Source organism: Temnothorax longispinosus, chromosome 4, assembly GCF_030848805.1.
Source record: "Temnothorax longispinosus isolate EJ_2023e chromosome 4, Tlon_JGU_v1, whole genome shotgun sequence".
In the NCBI taxonomy this organism is placed as follows: domain Eukaryota; kingdom Metazoa; phylum Arthropoda; class Insecta; order Hymenoptera; family Formicidae; genus Temnothorax; species Temnothorax longispinosus.
Window position 1 is genome coordinate 6491688 of NC_092361.1, and position 17163 is coordinate 6508850.

At 41.4% G+C, this 17163-nt stretch overlaps 6 protein-coding genes across 16 annotated transcripts; 3 read left to right on the forward strand and 3 right to left on the reverse strand.

Annotated features, from left to right (window-relative positions):
• Nucleotides 1-167: 167 nt before the first annotated feature.
• Nucleotides 168-4306, reverse strand: Rrp6 (exosome component Rrp6). Its single transcript, XM_071776578.1, has 7 exons — nt 4291-4306; nt 3526-3954; nt 3137-3382; nt 1527-3047; nt 826-1391; nt 580-739; nt 168-508 (listed from the first exon to the last, which is right to left on the reverse strand). The coding sequence occupies exons 2-7, from the start codon at nt 3652-3654 to the stop codon at nt 455-457; spliced, it is 2676 nt and encodes an 891-aa protein (XP_071632679.1). The 5' UTR covers nt 3655-3954; nt 4291-4306; the 3' UTR covers nt 168-454.
• On the forward strand, nt 4148-7471 carry LOC139811995 (nitric oxide-associated protein 1). Its single transcript, XM_071776579.1, has 5 exons — nt 4148-5791; nt 5904-6200; nt 6321-6645; nt 6772-6989; nt 7066-7471. Exons 1-5 carry the CDS (start codon nt 4483-4485, stop codon nt 7242-7244), a joined length of 2328 nt encoding a protein of 775 aa, XP_071632680.1. The 5' UTR covers nt 4148-4482; the 3' UTR covers nt 7245-7471.
• Nucleotides 6769-9609, reverse strand: LOC139811998 (uncharacterized). 2 transcript variants are annotated; one of them, XM_071776584.1, is made up of 7 exons: nt 9246-9609; nt 8789-9148; nt 8580-8699; nt 8367-8467; nt 7908-8270; nt 7796-7840; nt 6769-7693 (listed from the first exon to the last, which is right to left on the reverse strand). In XM_071776584.1, the coding sequence occupies exons 1-7, from the start codon at nt 9291-9293 to the stop codon at nt 7576-7578; spliced, it is 1155 nt and encodes a 384-aa protein (XP_071632685.1). In that variant the 5' UTR covers nt 9294-9609; the 3' UTR covers nt 6769-7575. The 2 variants fall into 2 exon arrangements, with proteins under 2 accessions (XP_071632685.1, XP_071632684.1); XM_071776583.1 differs by having other exon boundaries at nt 7772-7840; nt 9246-9607.
• A 1187-nt stretch (nt 9610-10796) lies between these two features.
• Nucleotides 10797-13036, forward strand: P23 (cytosolic prostaglandin E synthase). Of its 2 annotated transcripts, none has more exons than XM_071776591.1 (3): nt 10797-10954; nt 12013-12382; nt 12495-13036. In XM_071776591.1, the coding sequence occupies exons 1-3, from the start codon at nt 10938-10940 to the stop codon at nt 12618-12620; spliced, it is 513 nt and encodes a 170-aa protein (XP_071632692.1). In that variant the 5' UTR covers nt 10797-10937; the 3' UTR covers nt 12621-13036. The 2 variants fall into 2 exon arrangements, with proteins under 2 accessions (XP_071632692.1, XP_071632693.1); XM_071776592.1 differs by lacking the exon at nt 10797-10954 and adding an exon at nt 11520-11538.
• A 95-nt stretch (nt 13037-13131) lies between these two features.
• Nucleotides 13132-16091, reverse strand: LOC139812002 (INO80 complex subunit C). Of its 5 annotated transcripts, none has more exons than XM_071776598.1 (4): nt 15951-16091; nt 13971-14161; nt 13664-13731; nt 13132-13580 (listed from the first exon to the last, which is right to left on the reverse strand). In XM_071776598.1, exons 2-4 carry the CDS (start codon nt 14146-14148, stop codon nt 13449-13451), a joined length of 378 nt encoding a protein of 125 aa, XP_071632699.1. In that variant the 5' UTR covers nt 14149-14161; nt 15951-16091; the 3' UTR covers nt 13132-13448. The 5 variants fall into 5 exon arrangements, with proteins under 5 accessions (XP_071632699.1, XP_071632695.1, XP_071632696.1 ...); XM_071776594.1 differs by lacking the exon at nt 15951-16091 and adding an exon at nt 14910-14955; XM_071776595.1 differs by lacking the exon at nt 15951-16091 and adding an exon at nt 14666-14903.
• Tpi (triose phosphate isomerase) lies at nt 15075-16959 on the forward strand. 5 transcript variants are annotated; one of them, XM_071776589.1, is made up of 4 exons: nt 15075-15229; nt 15312-15467; nt 15966-16219; nt 16402-16959. In XM_071776589.1, the coding sequence occupies exons 2-4, from the start codon at nt 15359-15361 to the stop codon at nt 16783-16785; spliced, it is 747 nt and encodes a 248-aa protein (XP_071632690.1). In that variant the 5' UTR covers nt 15075-15229; nt 15312-15358; the 3' UTR covers nt 16786-16959. The 5 variants fall into 5 exon arrangements, with proteins under 5 accessions (XP_071632690.1, XP_071632688.1, XP_071632691.1 ...); XM_071776587.1 differs by having other exon boundaries at nt 15080-15237; XM_071776590.1 differs by having other exon boundaries at nt 15080-15233.
• Nucleotides 16960-17163: the final 204 nt, after the last annotated feature.

Consider the following 17163-nt stretch of genomic DNA (forward strand, 5'->3'; position numbering starts at 1 on the left):
ACCAATTACACAAGATATTTCTAACACAGACATGAGTATAGACGGACGTAATTATTATATGGATTTTATGGGAATTTATTTTCAAGAAATTGCATAACATTTACATTTATACATACATGTCTTTATACTGATGTATGTACGATCTGTACGTTATTATTAAGGAAAAAAAAAAGAACGAGTAAATGAGTAATTTTATAGGCAATTTACACTTATGTAGATTGGCAGATTATTTTCAAGTACATATTTTTATATTTTAGAAAATGTGAAAAAATCTTGTCAAGAACTTATTAATATAGTAAAAAATAAAAATCGATATTAAATATTAAATCCTAAATCCAGAAACAATATTTCTACATACAGTATATATTTCTACATACAGTAACTATTGTTGTCAGGATTTTTCTTCTTTCTGAGGATAATTTGATGACAAAAAAACGAAAATCGTATGTTACAATTATATGTTAAGTTTCTGCTTCTTCCAGTTCTGTTGTCTCTCTTTCTTCTTTCGCTGTTGATGAAATTTCCACGTAAAGATATCTTAATAAAAATTCATAAAAAGATAAAACGATATTTACTTACTCGAGGTTGCTGAAACTGTGACTGATTTGCGTTACTTTGCGTACTGCCACCTTGGAAGCTGCTGAAGTCTACTGATTTGTAATCGAATTTTTCGGATGGTAACATACCCTGTTTCTTCAGCAGCTTCTGGTTCGCTTTCCTATCGCCTTTTTTCCTAGCTCTGTCGTCGAATTAAAAACTTTGTTATTAGTATGAATATGTTATACATATTATATAGTATTTTCTTTCCTACGACAAACAGCTTACCTTATCGATTTCGCTGTTTCAGAATTATTGTCACTCTGAACTTGCGCGAGGCTCTCTTGCATCTCCCGTTCTTCGATCGCTTCCTGTGCTTGTTTTGCTTTCTTGGACACATGCATAGTTCCAGCATCCAAATACGGTGTCGGCACCGTAGAAAAGTCATTGTCGCCCTTCTTTTTCTGATACTCATTTCCAATATTAAATTGTCTCTTCCTTTTTCCGCCATGTATCTGGCTTAGAATTAATTGCTTAGATTTCTTCTTCTTCTTCTTTTTCGGCAGAGTCGCAACTTGTTTATTTGTTTGAGATACCTGTTTAAAGTGTTCATGAACTCTATTTTTACTCTCGTTAATCTCAGCCTCGTCTACATATTCGTCCTCGATTTTTACACTCGGACCCTCTTCTTCTTCTTTTTCTTTTTCCCTCTTTTCTTGTCGTGTCTCACGTTCTTTAGTTTCCTGATCCATTATCATTGGTATGACACATTTGTATCTCATAAACGGGCTTATAAATATAGTCTTCTTTTTATCTTCTCTCTTACTGCCTTTCGTTCCATCCTGAAATTCGTCCTGAAATAAGAATATAATTCATTGAACATTTGTGTGCGCGCGCGTGTGTGTGTATACATCTATACATGTACATTATATTCGAAGCATTTTCTCTCCATTTATTATCTTATAGTTATTTTCACACTATTACTTCACCTCTGATGTAACTGGTGTATCGAATATCGTTACAGTAGGCTTCACCATCCGACACATGCTTGCCTCTGGTAATGATCCTGACACGGCCGTCTTATCCAAAAGACATGGCAAGTCCGCTCTCGCTTCTGTGCCGCTCGGAACATCGTGCGGTACATATAGGGAAGCCCCGGTGTCCGTCGCGTGATTCTGTTGCGTCGGTCTCTGCCGAATATCCTGCTCAAGAATAGATTGTACAAGCGGCTGCTCCCTAGCCTTCAGCACTATCTTGTGCATTTTCAATAAGTTTTGTCGCACTAATGGCGGGATTGGATTACAACATGCCAGAATACCCTGCATCTCGCGTGGCAGGGTCTCAGCTATGTTGAGCAGCATGTGGTTCGGTAACACGTAGCCGATACTGTCGTCCTCCTCCCTCGCGGTGAGATCTCGCCATCTGTGCAATTCGATGAGCGCATACATCTGCTTATTGTTGAAAGACTTCTGACTCTTCCTGTATAGGTTGATACAACTTTCCTCCGTCCAAATTGGTTTCGCGTATGTGCGCTTACAAATCTCGGTGCTTTGATCGTACACAGCCTTCAAGATATTGTTCTTGCCGTTAGCCACGTCGATCAACTCGTTCTTCAGCATGTCCTTTATGTAAAGTAGATAGTGCGTATCTTCTCTCGCGTATTTCATCAGTTCTAACGGTAGAGGCCTTATACGCCAGTCGGCCAATTGAAACTGTTTATTGGGATCTATACCGCAATATTTGTTTAACAGATAAGCTAGATTGAGATAGGGTAGGTTGAGCTGTTTCGCGGCTTGATGGGTGTCAAACATGTTGACTACGTAGAGCGACAAGTCCCTTTGAAGCCAGAAAATGTCCATGTCGGCACCGTGAAAGACCTTGAGGATCGAAGGTTTCGTAAAGATTTCGTTGAGTTGATGTAACTCTGATCGCAGGGTCAAAGTATCAATTAAATAATCGGTTGTTGTCGTTGATATCTGCATTAGGCAAGTTATGCCTTGAAACGTTCTGTAAGAGTGATGCTCCAAATCGACAGCTATCTCCTTATGCGTTCGCAGATCTTCCAAGAGAATTTTGATATCGGCTGGCTTGTCGATAAATATGACGTCGGTATCGTCCAACGACTTGTACTTGACGGGTATCGTCTTGGTCAATTGACATTCCGGCGTTTCAAACTTATCCAGCTCAAACTCGTAAGGGTGATTGAAGACCTCGCCGTGTTCGCCTTCCTCGACATAGAGAGCCAACGGCTTCAGGGAGTTCGGTTTCTCCTTGATTCGAGGCATCCATGGCTTCGGACTATTGTCAATTTTATCTTTGAACATCAATTGTGGTCTTTGTACATTTTTACCACCCAACAAGCGTACTTTCTCCGAACTAGCCGAGACTTGGTCGAGATGATTAGTCCTTATATTCCAAGTGCCATTCACAACTGGTTTTGGAATTTGCGACACGACTAACTCCACCTGAGGATTTCGTAAAATTCCACTTTCCTCGTCCATCAATATATTCTGTAGCAGAGAGCAGGAAGAAACGATTAAGAAACTAAATTTATATGACAAGATTCAAACTGATGCTGGAGTAATTATAAGACGCTCACAGCTTGATCTAACAGCTGATCGTTGGTTTCCAGTAAAAGATCAAACTTTTCGTCCATGTCTCGAGTTTGGATGTTGGTAGAGCCACCAGCTATTTTTATTACACTCTGCATCGTAGCCAAAATTCTCTCTGTGTCTTTACGTTTGGCGTCGTTGAAGCTTGGAAAGCAAGCGTAGTAGTTGAAATTGTCTCCGACAGGCAGATTATTAGCCGCTTTGATTCCGGCTCTCATAGCGTCGAATGCATCCTGAAATACATAGCATTTTGAGATTGTATATAATTTCTCATTTTACTTGCCAAGATATTTATGTAAAGGACAATCCTGGCGAGAGGGAGTAGAGGGGAAGAGAGGGGGTCACGGGTCTCGAGCGAGGAACCATACAACCATACCTGAAGGTAATCGTCGAAGGTTGGATATCCAGGAATAAGGCGGGTCGGTAGCCCATCCTTTTCCTCGGCTTCGATATCATCATTTCGCGAGACACCCGCCTCACTGTCCCAATTTTCGGCAAATTCCATGTTTGCCGCACGCACCCTCGCTTGTTTCTCAAAGCTGTCCTCTTCTTAATTCTTTCGTAGCGACTGTGTAGCGAGCGACTAGCGAGTATAAGCGACCAAGAGAGGCTCATCCACTCTGTACACGCTCCACGATCTTCATTTTCAACAGTTTTCGATTTTCAAATGTTGGAGCTGTTAGAGGTTATCCTCAGTCTCACGTTCACGCGGTTCACGTCGCAACAGTGGTGCATGCCTGCTGATGGCTGATGCCTGCACGGCGCGGACCGCCTGTTTCTTTTGCACTGGCTGATCTAGGCTGAACTGGTGCAACAAGTTACACACTTTTTCGTAACAGTAACAGTAAAGTTTCGACCAATCGCGTTGCTTGAATCGGGAACGTACGGCCGTACGTTCCCGATTCAAGCAACGCGATTGGTCGAAACTTTACTGTTAAGCGGGCAGCACACACTTCTGCATAACGCATAATGCGTAAGCATAAGAAAATTGATTGGTCCATACACATGTGCCTAAGAAAATAGACCAATCAATTTTCTTATGCTTACGGATTATGCATTGTGCAGAAGTGTGTGCTCCCCGCTTTATATCTGGCAACATCGAGGAGAGAAGTAAGGTTATCTGTTCCTTACAAATTCTAACCTCTATCAAGTAACCGGCACATAGCGAACCAACAGATAAAAGATAAAAGGAAAGTGTCAAAAAATTGGAGCCCCCAGTTGGAGGCACGGCGATAGGAACGTATGTATGTACATACATACGTAAGAAAACCGGTGACACATAGCACTGATAGCACCCTGGACACGTGTTGTATCTACGTGCTGATCATCTACAATGTTGTCCGTAAATAATATTAAATTGATTACTTTTGCAAAGCATTCTGCGTGGAAAATGTACGGAGGTAATACGTATCGTCATTTGAGAGCCTGTCGCGATAGGTGCAAGCTGGTGAAGCTGGTTCAGACTTTCAATTATTCAACCAAGTGCGACAGGAAGAAGGATTTTGTTAAACCGTCCCTCGATCCCAGAGTCGAGGCACTGCGAGAAAAATTAATATACTGCGACTATTTGGATTGTCGGAAAGTGAAAATTAATTACATGAAGCGCTTCTTGTCAAAAAAGAGGATCGAGTACGCTGAGAAAAAAGCACAAAGCGACAGGCTGACAAACGTACCCATCTACAGCGTACTCCTGGACACGAGAAATGACGAAAACGACGAAAGCCACTTTCGTCAGGAGCAGGAAGATATAAATACAGAAGAGGATATAGCGAAACCTGTACATATGCCGTATGCGAGCACAGATCCGTACAGTAATGTGCTGACGGACACATCTTTGAGCGAGTCGAATAAAGGTAATCTTGATGAAAATACGATATCGTTGAACGACAAGTATAAAGCTCTATATGAAAGATATTTAGCGGAAAAGGATGGAGTTTTAGGAAAAGAAGAGCTCACTTTGCTCGATTATTTAGAAGAAACGGATAGAGATGTGTCATACAAGAGAGATCTTCCGTCGAGTGTTCCGTCCAATTGGATGGTAGACGTTGAGCAATACGATGATGCTTCGTATCAGGATAGTACCTGGCTCAACAATTATGGAACTCCGGATCCAAACTCCAGTCTCAGTACCGTTCCATGCGGTGGATGTGGCGCCTTGCTGCACTGTAAGGATCAAGCTCTACCGGGTTACTTGCCCTCGGAATTGTTTCGGAAGAGGAGCAAGAAGGAATTGCGAGTTATGATCTGTCAAAGATGCCACTTTATGCAGTATTACAACACCACGTTGGAGGTGAAGGTATCTGCGGACGAATACCCGGCACTTTTAAAAGTTATAAGAAAGAAGATATGCGCCGTCATTCTGATGGTCGACCTTACTGATTTTCCATGTAGCATATGGCCCGAAATAAATAGCGTGCTGAATTCTTTGACCCCGGTGTTCGTCGTGGGGAATAAAATAGATTTGCTGCCCCCGGATTCAAAACATTTCTTTACTCACGTTAAAGATTGCCTCTCAAAGACAGTAATAGACAGTACAGGAATCAAGAAGGAAAATATCAGACACGTAGCACTCACATCTGCAAAAACTGGCTACGGCATAGAAGAACTTATAAATAAATTGCATAACATCTGGAAATACAAAGGTAAGAGGATACAAAATTTATCGACTATCGTCTAGGTCACGTCTAGACTCTAGGACTAGGGAGACAATATGCTCCATATTTGTTATATTTAATTAATATAATTGTAATTTAGGAGATGTTTATGTAATTGGTTGCACAAACGTCGGAAAGTCTTCTCTGTTCAACGCTCTTCTACAGTCTGATTACTGCAAGGTACAGGCTGTGGATCTTATACAACGTGCAACCATTTCTCCTTGGCCGGGCACAACGTTAAACTTGCTGAAATTTCCTATTTTAAATCCTCTCAAGTGGCGACTTTACTTGAGGACGTTGCGATTACAAAAGGAACAACGGTACAAGTGTGCTGAAGAAAAATTCCGAATTAATCAGTTCAAAGCGACGCGTAACTTGGAATACGCCACATTGCAAAGTACGTATCGTATGTGCTAAATACAAAATTCCTGTCATACGCAGCTGCGTATAATCGATTGAAAATTTTTGCATTATTGTTGGTGGATAAAAGTACATCTTACACATCTTCTAAATTTAGGTCACATTGGTAGGACATTTCAATCAAAGTCCGGGCCTGAAGTAGGAAAAGACGATCCGTTCGTGGAAGGGAGATATAAGAAGCATACGCAACAATTCGGTTTTGATGAGACTAAGGAGGAGTACAAATACAGTCGCTGGTGTTACGATACTCCCGGTACCATTCAACCGGATCAGGTGTTAGATTTGCTGACGATGCAGGAACTTTTGTCGGTTTTACCGAAGAAGATAATTTCGCCTAGAACTTTCGTTCTACATGTAAATCAAACGATATTTTTGGGCGGAATAGGCCGATTGGATTATGTAGAGGGCGATAGTTTTATTAGGTAAACTAGGTTTTATTAGGTGCAAACTTATGATTGCCGATAGTAATATAAATATAATAAATAATAATAAATTAAAGGTATCCAAGTATATATTAAAAAAGAAAACGATTGCATGTGTCGTTGTAGGTGTACAATATTTTCGAGTAGCGAATTGCCGGTAACTTTAACTCGTACTGAGGATGCGGACAGTATATACAACGAGTTACTCAAAACGGAAGTGTTTGTCGTACCTGAAAACAGTCCGGACCGATTGAAACATTGGCCGGCTTTAGGATCTAAGGAAATGGAAGTTACTGGTATCGGAAATAACGAATCGATCGCCGACGTTATTTTATCCAGTGCGGGTAATTTGACATTACAATAAAACGTTTGCGCCGATCGTCTTCCGATCTCGTAGCCATAGTTTTATAATTGTTACAGGATGGATCGCGATCGCTGCTGAAGAAGCCGAGCGTGTCTTATTGAGAGCTTGGAGTCCACAAGGTCGCGGCTTACATCTAAGAACTCCGGCGCTTTTGAGAAAATCTGTCGCTCTACGTGGCAATCGAATTTCAGATGCGCCGACATACAAAAGCGGACGCCAAGCGTACAGAAAATAAATATCTTTTTATACGCAGTTACTGTACGCATATATTGTACATAATACATCCAAACCCACTCTTGCATTACACATAGATATACATTTGCATGACAACAATTGAACAACAAGTTCTAGTAATATTTGTAGATATAACTTACACATTTCAATTAATACTTTATATAGTTAATCACAATTATATAAAATCTTCCGGTTCTTTCACTAAATAAAATTGCTTTGTTCAATATATTTAATATATATCACAGATATTAAACAATCTATCTCAGAATTTTATAACATAAAGATATAAAAATCGCGTTAGAAAGATCTGAATGGCAATAATATTTTTCACATCAAACATCGACCTCCTGCGCACGCATTTTCGCCTGCTTATACATTCTTTTATAAAATTTTTCTAGATTCTTATAAAATCCGCGGCCCGGAGAGTAATTCCGATCGCACTCCACAACACTGAAATAACATTTTCAAATACATTTACACGTTGTATTGTTACAGATGAAGATAATTTCATTTTTCAACGCTACTTACTCGTCCTTCACTCCAGTAACATACCATTTTTCTTTAGTTTTCTGAAGATTTTCAATTTTAGTTTGCAATCTGTAAAAACATAGCGATCGTAATGTGATAAACGTTCAAGAAATTGATCTGTTTTCAATCAACTCACAATGGCATTGCCGCTTCTTCTTTCGTGTCGAATACGTCGTTTCTACAAATACAACCACGTTCTCTAATCTCAGACATATTTCTGCAATATCTTTGCTTAGTGTCAACATATTTCTTGATTATATCAGAATCGTCGTGGCATTTGGGGAAATAACAATTATACTTGAAACAAACTGGACAATTGTCTGTAACGTGGGTATTGTCACGTATGGCGGTGGGTTCGGTTAACTTTGGGAAATCTGGTCGACAAGTGCATATGGAATTTCTCCTTATTGAATGATAACATTGATCAATTTGCGATCCTGTCTGATGACTCGTGGCATACGAAGGACATTGGTGAGAATCGCTCGGTCTCTGACGGTACCTATTTAGTATTTACAGTAATTACACGTAACATACACAATGTTTATATTTTACACATTAATAACATGTGACAATAATGACAATAAGATCTACTCACGGTCGACAGCTTTGAGATCTCGGTTTACTCTTAGTATGACACACTCTCCGTTGCCTTATAATGCCTTTAATCGGCCTTTTCCTCTGTCCACATGCCGTTTGCTGAAATTTACATATAAAGGACCGATATTAGAAATTCGCGATTCTCAAGCGAATGCAATAAAAGCAAAAAAATTTCAAGTACGACACCAATCTGATGTATCTATGAAAATACCTTAGAGTTAATCATTTTTGGATTGATGACATAACATTTGCTCACACTTGTGTCGTAGAAGCCCAAGATTTCCTCGACAATCGTTTTGGTGGAGACCTCAATTTTGGGCGCTATGATACCCTGAGGCAAAAACGACAGTTTTGCCCTAGTGAAAGGTGGTTTTATCTTAGATTAAAGAATTGGAGCAAGAAGAAGAACAAAAGACATACGGGAAAGCATTTAGTCGGTTCCATCAATAGGTCTATATCCACACCGGCTAGTAAACCTTTGAAGCATGGCGCGGGATACAACAAATCTGTCAAATTTGTCTCAAACGTTGCCAGAGTAATGCCTCGGCTAGCCGGCGTTGCCCACTGTATCAATTCCGCGTATAAAAATTCTTGCTCCAAGGCGCTTTGCAGCTCCGTCAGGGAAATTCGTCGAGTAAAGATTTTACTGAAGGTAAATTTGTCGTGGAACAAGAGCGGGAAAATCGGACTTATCCTGTCGGATTCTGCACAGGAATCGAGGATGTTGATTTGCAGAGCCACTTTGCCATTGGGGCACAGCCAAACGCCGGGGCACGTTACCTAAAACCGCCGTGTGCCGTGTGCCGCGCGTGAGTATAAGAATTGCGAGTTGCGAGACAACTGCAGACCACAGCATGATATATCGCACAATACGTACCGCATGTACATCTAGCTGTACTTTAACGCGAAAAGCTCTACCTGCCATCCCGCCCAACTGTCCAATTTAGTTTAGACAGTTTCATTAATCGTATGATATTGCCATTGACATTGACATCGACAGCATTGTGGACAGCCGGGATGGGCGGGATGACGTGTACGTCTCTGTACCATGGATCTCACTATCGCTTCGACAGCTTCATGATGGACGATAGCAAAACGCGAATTTTCGACATGTACGTTCAAGTTGAATATCCGTGTCCAGATCTTACTTTCTGCTGGACTTAATTCGATAAGAGAACGTACACGTACACTTAACTTTAAAGACCCATGCCATCTTGCGAGAGAGTTGTTGCCAGGAAACAGTGAGACACAACATCACCGCGCTCGCGGCTCGAATCAATGTATCGAATTTTGTCGAGTTCTGACTTCTGGCTTATTCTGGCCGACCTTAGCGATTAGGTTTCGCTAAAAGATCCCTCATCCCTCATTAACGTTTAGATATATATATATATATATATATGTATATATATTGTATATATATTTGTCACACGTGCATGGAAAGTGGCCCATTACGCACGCGACGCGTGCGTGATAGACCACTTTCCACGCACTTGCAACATAAAATAGGGTATGCAACTCGTGCGTGAATTTTCATCTTCCAGCACTTGTTGCACAAATAACTATTAGAAGAATAATTTGTTGAACCTTTAATTATAAGCGACATTTTATTCCATAATTTGTTCAAGACTATATAATGTCTATAAATCTATAATCAAATAATTGTCATGTTTTAAATGGCACGCCAGCGAATCTTTTTTCCGGCAGACCTCTCTGCAGTTTTCGACGTACGAGTTCACTCGCGATAAAGTCCGATTGTTTCCTGGAGAAGCGTAATCGTGGATCCTTGGTGACAGGTACTAGCGGTACGGTGAACCAGCCGTATCTATGTATATAAATTAAAACGGTTTGTTATTAAAATTAATAGTAGTTATTCTCAGTTTTCATTTACTCGTTTGTCGACTCACTCCATGTTCACCGCCGGCGGCCTAAACGAATAAATGTCTTTGGGTATCATCTCCGTCTGTCGTTTAATCAAGTTGATGTCGTCATCTCTAACGTCAGACGGGGAGAAAACATCGAGGAGAAAACAATCGTGTTTCGCATAGAACTTGCCAGTTAACGATTTTGTACGGGTAGTAGGCACAAATGTTTCTCGTACATTTATCAATTTGTTCTCCTTTCCATACCTTTCTACATAGAAGCGCAGTTTTATAGGATTTATCAGCAAATTGGCCGCCATAAATTTATTCAAAATTATCTCAAAATTATTAAGTTCTCTGGAGCTGTTTTTGCAAAATAACGCGCGAAAAAAATGTAAAATGTAAAACGTTATTATTTCGTTGCAGGTAAAATAACGTCTTCTAACGAGAAGGATTCTCAGGAAGCGCGGCTAGACGACACCGCGGCACGGGCGATGTGGCCCGCGCAAGTTGGTCGATTGGCCGCGAGCCGCGAGCCACACCGATCGAGAGGTCTCGAATCGCGAATCTCGATTCTCGATTCTCGATTCTCGATTCTCGAATCGGGTCCGCGGCGCGAGCCGCGAGCGGCGCGCGCGGCGCGGTGTGTGAGTGCGCTACGTGCGCTGTGTGTTTGTTTCATTCTCGTTGCGTGCGAAGCCGTCGAAAACATGACGCAAGAAAGCCAGTAAGTATCCTAGGATCGACATTAATTGACGCGGCGGTTTGTGTCGCTTGACCCGCGAACGAGCTCCGCGACCGCGTGTCCGCGGTACAGCCGCGGTCAACTGTCGCGAACGTACGAATGCCGCCCCGTTCTTCTCCTATCATCGCCATGTTGCTGGGACGGTTTTATTGATTATCGAAGTTTCCAGACGAGCGACGACCTAACCGCGGCGGTCATGTTTTTCTCGAGCGAAAATTCCTAACGCAATTATTCCCTCGCGTCGCTCTCCGTCGTTTTCTATTTGCCTCTTCTCTCTTTGTCTCTCTCTTTCTCTCTGCCTCCTTCGCCTTTCTACTCTAATCGAACGGTCACGATGGCGCGTTCCGGAGGAGGAGGACGGTGGCGACGGTGACGACCGATGACCGATGACTTTCGTTTCTCAGGGGTGCTTGTCGCGTTTTCATTTCGTAACCATCCATGCGATTAACTACGCTCTTGACATCTCGATGCGTCGCGCACACGTAATGACTCGAGGGCGAGCTTTTGTCTCGAACTTTTGTCCCTAACCTATGAGGATACAACAGGTCTTCTAAATATGTATATATGTATGTGCCTCAATAGGACGCACCGTACACGTGGTGATCGGCCGATTTACTCACGCGATTTTCTACGATGTGTATAATGAGCGGAGTAGGGTATAGATTTAGATGTAACGTCGAAAATTTTGTGAGACAATTTTGTGCGTAATTAATAGTCAAAATAATCGTCAAAAATTGAGAGTAGAAATCGAAAGAGAGAGCGGGAGGGGGGGGGGGTACAAAAAGAAAAGACTCGATTTCGACCAGATCGGACAACTACTTTCAAATTTCAATTACTCGAATCCGTTTTTTGATAACTTTTTTCCCTCACCTTTCTTTTTCAAGCTAAACAAGATTTGCTGAAGCATGTCTGAGAATTTATAATTTTTTTCCTACCTTGTTGTAATTATAATAATTGAATCGAATATCTCAAGTATTGCAAGTTTTACTCTTATTCTATACATTTAATATTTATCTCTGTTTCTTTTACAACTTTTACAGGATACCTCCCCCACCGGTCATGTGGGCTCAAAGAAAAGATATCTTATATGTTACTATCTGCTTAGAAGACTGTAAAGATCCTATTATCGAAATTGAACCAGAAAAGATACACTTCAAAGGAGAGGGAGGAACAGATAAAAAAATGCATGAGATTACGATTAATCTGTACAAAGAAATTGAGCCCAGCAAATCTGTAAAAAATTTGAAAGGCAGGACTTTTGAATTGATTCTCGCTAAGAAGGAAGAGGGACCATATTGGCCACGGTTAATTAAAGACAAAACAAAGGCTCACTGGTTAAAGAGTGACTTTAACAAATGGAAGGATGAGGACGATACCGACGATGAAAGTAGCCCTCCAGATTTAGAAGAGGTAAGAACGCACGTTGCATATTTATATATACACATATTCATAGCCCAACCCAAAAAGTAACAGAGGTGTGTGTCGATTGATAAATAACAATACTTTCTCCCCAATTTCATAGATGATGCGACAGATGGGTGGTCTGAGCGGTTCCGGTGACACTAAGCCAAATTTCGAAGACTTGGATGAATTAGGGGACAACGATGCCGATAGCGACGATGAAGATCTTCCCGATTTATACGATTAAAGCGATAAAAATAAAATAATCACACACACACATCGATCAAGTAATTAATTACATTAAAGACAAATGGCAACCTAAGGATAGTGCACTATCGGGCAATATTTCAGTAGGCCTTGCTGTTTGTATCTTCAATTGCAAATTTGTTAAAATGGCCGTGTTGCAAATAGCAAACGGGACGCGCAAACTGAACTGAAAAAGGAAAAGGAAAGAAAAGAAAAAGAAACTGTAAAGATACAGTGCGGCAACAGTCGACGAACAGTAATACAGCTCTCGAAGAACCTCCACAGGTCTCTCCCGCCTCCCCTATTAGCCTGTAGTTGATATACTAAGTTATAATGGACAAGCTTTTTTAATAATGTACTTGTGTAAAATAACGCAAGAAGATAAAAAGGGAAAAGAAATGAAAATAACCAAAATTATCTATAGAATTGTTCATTTTGGAAAATCCTGCATAGCGCTATTGGCAGACGTGATCAAATGTTATAAATGTTGTCTGAGATAAAAATATCGATACTTTATTTACTCTGTCTTTCTCTCTCTCTCTCTCTCTCTCTCTCTCTCTCTCTCTCTCTTTTTCTTTCTTTCTTTCTTTCTATCTATTCTCTCTCGATCGAATCGTTCCGTTTCGTCTCCATTCCTACCGAAATACCTCCATTCTTTGTGAATTAAAACTAGGGTGTTCGAAGCAACATTGCGAAATGTATAGACGTTTACATATTTAAAATACAAGTTGCCAATTTGAGTTAATCCTGGATATCGCGGATATTGCCGGACTATGCGTGGGCCACGATGTACGACGTGACTGTTGGTCGACATCGAGTGTCGGTTCGTTTAACCAACGATACTAGACGCTCCGCGTAAAGCCAGATATCCGGCCGTTATGTCCATCGGTAAACTGCGAACCGTTGCGAATTCTTCGGCAGTGGCATAATATAATTTAGTTTGTGGATCCGTGTATCGTGCCTATAAACAAAATGCAAATTATTTAAATGGTTGGTAAAGGTTGGTTTATTGGTAAATATCACGGAAATAATTTTTATACTCACCGGTAATCCGGAAATATCCGAGTATTTCTTTGCTGGTTTGAAGCTCGGCGGTGCATTGATGGAACTGTCTGAAATTTATGCGAATTTATGTTACAATACGATGGATAGTGTTTCTCTCTCTCTCTCTCTCTCTCTCTCTCTCTCTCTCTCTCTCTCTGAATATTTAATACATGTCGCAAAACTATATTTCGCTTTTAGTTACGTGCAGATTATTTCAAGGTGTTTCGTTACAGTTCAAATTTTTCCCGACTAATGTATAAATGCAATGACGAAAGGAAATAAAATTTCTGGCACACTCTACGCATACAGTGTTTTACTGTCACTGGCCATGGTAAGGAACGCTCCTGAGCCAAAACTTGTTTCAACGACCGCCAAGTGCGTTTCTTCCCAGTGGTGCTGGTCTGCCGAAATTTCTGTTGAAACGAGCGATTCTTAAATACGGGCTGTGGTTTCTTATTGGCCTCGATTATTTCCTCGCTCGCCATTTCTCGTGATCTTCTAAAATAAATAAAACAGACGGATAATAAATGAACGCAAGCGTAGAGATCCAGGAGGAATTTTACAGCCGGAATCAATTCGGAATAATCGGAATGAGAGCTTATCGCGCTGGCAAAAGAATTTATTTTTATATTCGTAAAGAAAAACAAAGAGGATACAAGGAGCTACTACGGGGTTATCGCTTTGCCGTATGTAATACCTACTTATAAACACTCGCGTCAACTCATTGTCAACCGAGTCGACCCTACACCCTACCCTAGCTTTCTATTCAAATCGTCGCGCGACGGATCAGAGAATTTTCAAGCGAGAAGTTGGTGGCTTTTTAGCATTCGTCGTTAGCAAATTTTAGCAGATTTTGCAATGTTGGCGATAAGAATTGTATCAACGAACGCTATCTACGTGACTCGTAGCGAGCTATTGCTCCGATATTCTATCAGTCATCGTGTATACCGTAAGTAACGGTATAAGCGCGGCGTATATATACATATATATATACCTACCTACCTTATCCTATCGATAAGAAAATCCCAATTTATAAATTATCACCTGTTGAGAGACTAGCGAGCGAGAGGTTAGAGGTCTTAATCTGATTTTAAATTACACACGATATCTTAAAAGAGACACGAACGTGAACGAAATTTTTTGAAAACTTGCGCTGATTTTTTTTTTTAGTCAAAGTGAGAGAGATTATAGTAGATGGATAAAATCGCGCGAAGGCGAAGGGAAGCGATGGACCTAGGGTGCTTACGAAGAAGCGCTCGGGGTTAGATTTTGGTATAGCATATGTTACGTGCACTATACCAAAACCTAACCCCGTGCGCCTCTTCATAAGCACCCCTAACCTAACCTAACCATTGAACCAAGCGGAGCAAAGTGGAGGGGAGAATTGAACGCTCAATGAACGCACATCATGTAATACGAGATGCGAGGGGGTCGAGGGGTAAGAGATCGTGAAATCTGGAGCCTCGGCTCTCGGGCGGGGCGAGGCGAGGGGCGAGAGGAGCGTTATTCGTTCACCTTGGCGCCCGCGTGCGAAGGTCGAAAGAGTAGATCGTGGACGCGGAGTAGGTAGGTAGGTAGGTAAGTTCGAATAGAGGTCAGAGAATCGAGTTCACGTTCGACGAAAAGAAGATTGCTCCGTTTGTTGCAGGTCGGCTGATCGTACCCCAAGTGTCACGAGACGTGCAAACGAGAAAAATGGGACGCAGATTCTTCGTTGGCGGTAACTGGAAGATGAACGGCACAAAGAGCGAGATTGGTGACATTGTCGCGTTTCTCAAGACCGGGCCACTCGATCCTAATGTCGGTACGTGGATGCAACCGCTGTAGAGACGTAGATGTAGTCATTCTAGTCACTTTACATCGTCCACAGTGAATCGCGGGATAGCGTCGAGTCCCGACAGTGTCAAATCCAACACACCTGACATTATATCTGTTATTGTTATTTACTATTTATCCAGAGTTGTTTCTTTCCCCTCCCCTCCCCCCACTCAAATTACAATCGCAGAATTATGGACATTTGGATACGCGAGAGGAGAAACTTACGGTGAAGACGATAGAATTTTTTTGACAAGGCGAATAGATGGAAGGAAAAGATAATAAATATTAAAAAGTCGAAAAACTGTCGAGTTACGTTGTTACAGAATCTTCAGATATGTTCGCAAATTTAACAGCGACGTTTAAATGCTTACGTAACGTCCCGTCTTGTTTCTCATTCAACGCTCTGACCTATGTACACTGGACCGAACGAATCGTCCGTAAAGGTAAAGAAAGGCAGAAAGAATGATACCCTTGTAATTTTTAGAGGTTGTAGTTGGCGTTCCATCGATATATCTCACGTACGTGACCTCCATCGTCCCTAGCAACGTTAGCGTTAGTGCGCAGAATGCGTACAAAGTTCCTAAAGGAGCGTTTACCGGTGAAATTAGCCCGGCTATGCTTCTGGACAATGGCGTTCCCTGGGTAATTCTTGGCCACTCCGAGCGTCGAAACGTCTTTGGCGAAACGGACGAGTTAATTGCGGAGAAAGTTGCGCATGCCTTGGAAGCTGGATTGAAGGTAGATATACATAGGTATATGTTGTATATAAACGTATAAGAATCGATTATTTTATATTTAAAAAGATGACACGCGTGCAAAGTGTGTATCGTACGTATTAATATAAATACGATCACGTGTAATTGTCGCGAAGGATAGAGATGAGGGCTGAGAAAAAGAGAGATCGCTTTTGGCTTTTCTAGGTGATCGCGTGTATAGGCGAGAAATTGGAGGAGCGTGAGGCGGGAAAGACCGAGGAAGTGGTCTACAGGCAAACCAAGGCGATAGCGGATAAAATTAAATCTTGGGACAACGTGGTCTTGGCTTACGAACCAGTATGGGCGATCGGCACCGGTAAAACCGCGTCGCCGCAGCAAGCGCAAGAGGTTCATGACAAATTACGCGAGTGGTTGTCCAAGAATGTCAAGTCCGACGTCGCGCAAACTCTGCGAATTATCTACGGTGGTTCCGTAACAGCAGCCAACGCCAAAGATTTGGCAAAGGAGAAGGACATTGATGGATTTTTGGTCGGCGGCGCGTCATTGAAGCCTGAATTTGTACAAATCGTCAATGCTCGTGCTTGTTGAACACGCACGAGATTACAAATTATATCGCATATCGAATGAAATTGATTTCTCTATTAGGATTACGCGCATCAAGTTGCGTATTACGTTTCTGACAATGAGAAGAAAACTGATTATACATATACATATTATACATATATATCCGTTCCGTGCGATTAAATGAATTCTTCAAATGAGGGTTCTGTCTTCACATATTTTCATGCCAAGTTCTTGAGCTCTTGCAACGTAGCCACGTTATTAGGGATGTTGCGTTGTCGTTGTGTCGAACGATTGTTATACATGTAATTCTCACAAAAAAAAGTACGAGATGTATTTACGGTACTGCAAAAGATGTACTCGAAGATGAAAGATTAATACATCATCTAGCAGCTTATCTTTGTA

Coding starts and splice junctions, on each gene's coding strand:
- Rrp6 (XM_071776578.1), bottom strand. CDS start 3,654: ATGGAATTTGCCGAAAATTGGGACAGTGAGGCGGGTGTCTCGCGAAAT. Junction 3,383..3,525: donor CCTTCGACGATTACCTTCAG/GTATGGTTGTAT, acceptor TATGTATTTCAG/GATGCATTCGACGCTATGAG. Junction 740..825: donor GAAACAGCGAAATCGATAAG/GTAAGCTGTTTG, acceptor ATTCGACGACAG/AGCTAGGAAAAAAGGCGATA.
- LOC139811995 (XM_071776579.1), top strand. CDS start 4,483: ATGTTGTCCGTAAATAATATTAAATTGATTACTTTTGCAAAGCATTCT. Junction 6,646..6,771: donor GAGGGCGATAGTTTTATTAG/GTAAACTAGGTT, acceptor GTGTCGTTGTAG/GTGTACAATATTTTCGAGTA. Junction 6,990..7,065: donor CGTTATTTTATCCAGTGCGG/GTAATTTGACAT, acceptor TAATTGTTACAG/GATGGATCGCGATCGCTGCT.
- LOC139811998 (XM_071776583.1), bottom strand. CDS start 9,293: ATGGCAGGTAGAGCTTTTCGCGTTAAAGTACAGCTAGATGTACATGCG. Junction 9,149..9,245: donor TACAGCTAGATGTACATGCG/GTACGTATTGTG, acceptor CGGCGGTTTTAG/GTAACGTGCCCCGGCGTTTG. Junction 7,841..7,907: donor GAAGAAGCGGCAATGCCATT/GTGAGTTGATTG, acceptor ATGTTTTTACAG/ATTGCAAACTAAAATTGAAA.
- P23 (XM_071776591.1), top strand. Junction 12,383..12,494: donor GCCCTCCAGATTTAGAAGAG/GTAAGAACGCAC, acceptor CCAATTTCATAG/ATGATGCGACAGATGGGTGG.
- LOC139812002 (XM_071776594.1), bottom strand. CDS start 14,944: ATGCTATACCAAAATCTAACCCCGAGCGCTTCTTC. Junction 14,162..14,909: donor CTAACCCCGAGCGCTTCTTC/GTAAGCACCCTA, acceptor TATTTATTTTAG/AAGATCACGAGAAATGGCGA. Junction 13,732..13,970: donor GCCAGTGACAGTAAAACACT/GTATGCGTAGAG, acceptor CATAAATTTCAG/ACAGTTCCATCAATGCACCG.
- Tpi (XM_071776589.1), top strand. CDS start 15,359: ATGGGACGCAGATTCTTCGTTGGCGGTAACTGGAAGATGAACGGCACA. Junction 15,468..15,965: donor GCCACTCGATCCTAATGTCG/GTACGTGGATGC, acceptor TGTAATTTTTAG/AGGTTGTAGTTGGCGTTCCA. Junction 16,220..16,401: donor CCTTGGAAGCTGGATTGAAG/GTAGATATACAT, acceptor TGGCTTTTCTAG/GTGATCGCGTGTATAGGCGA.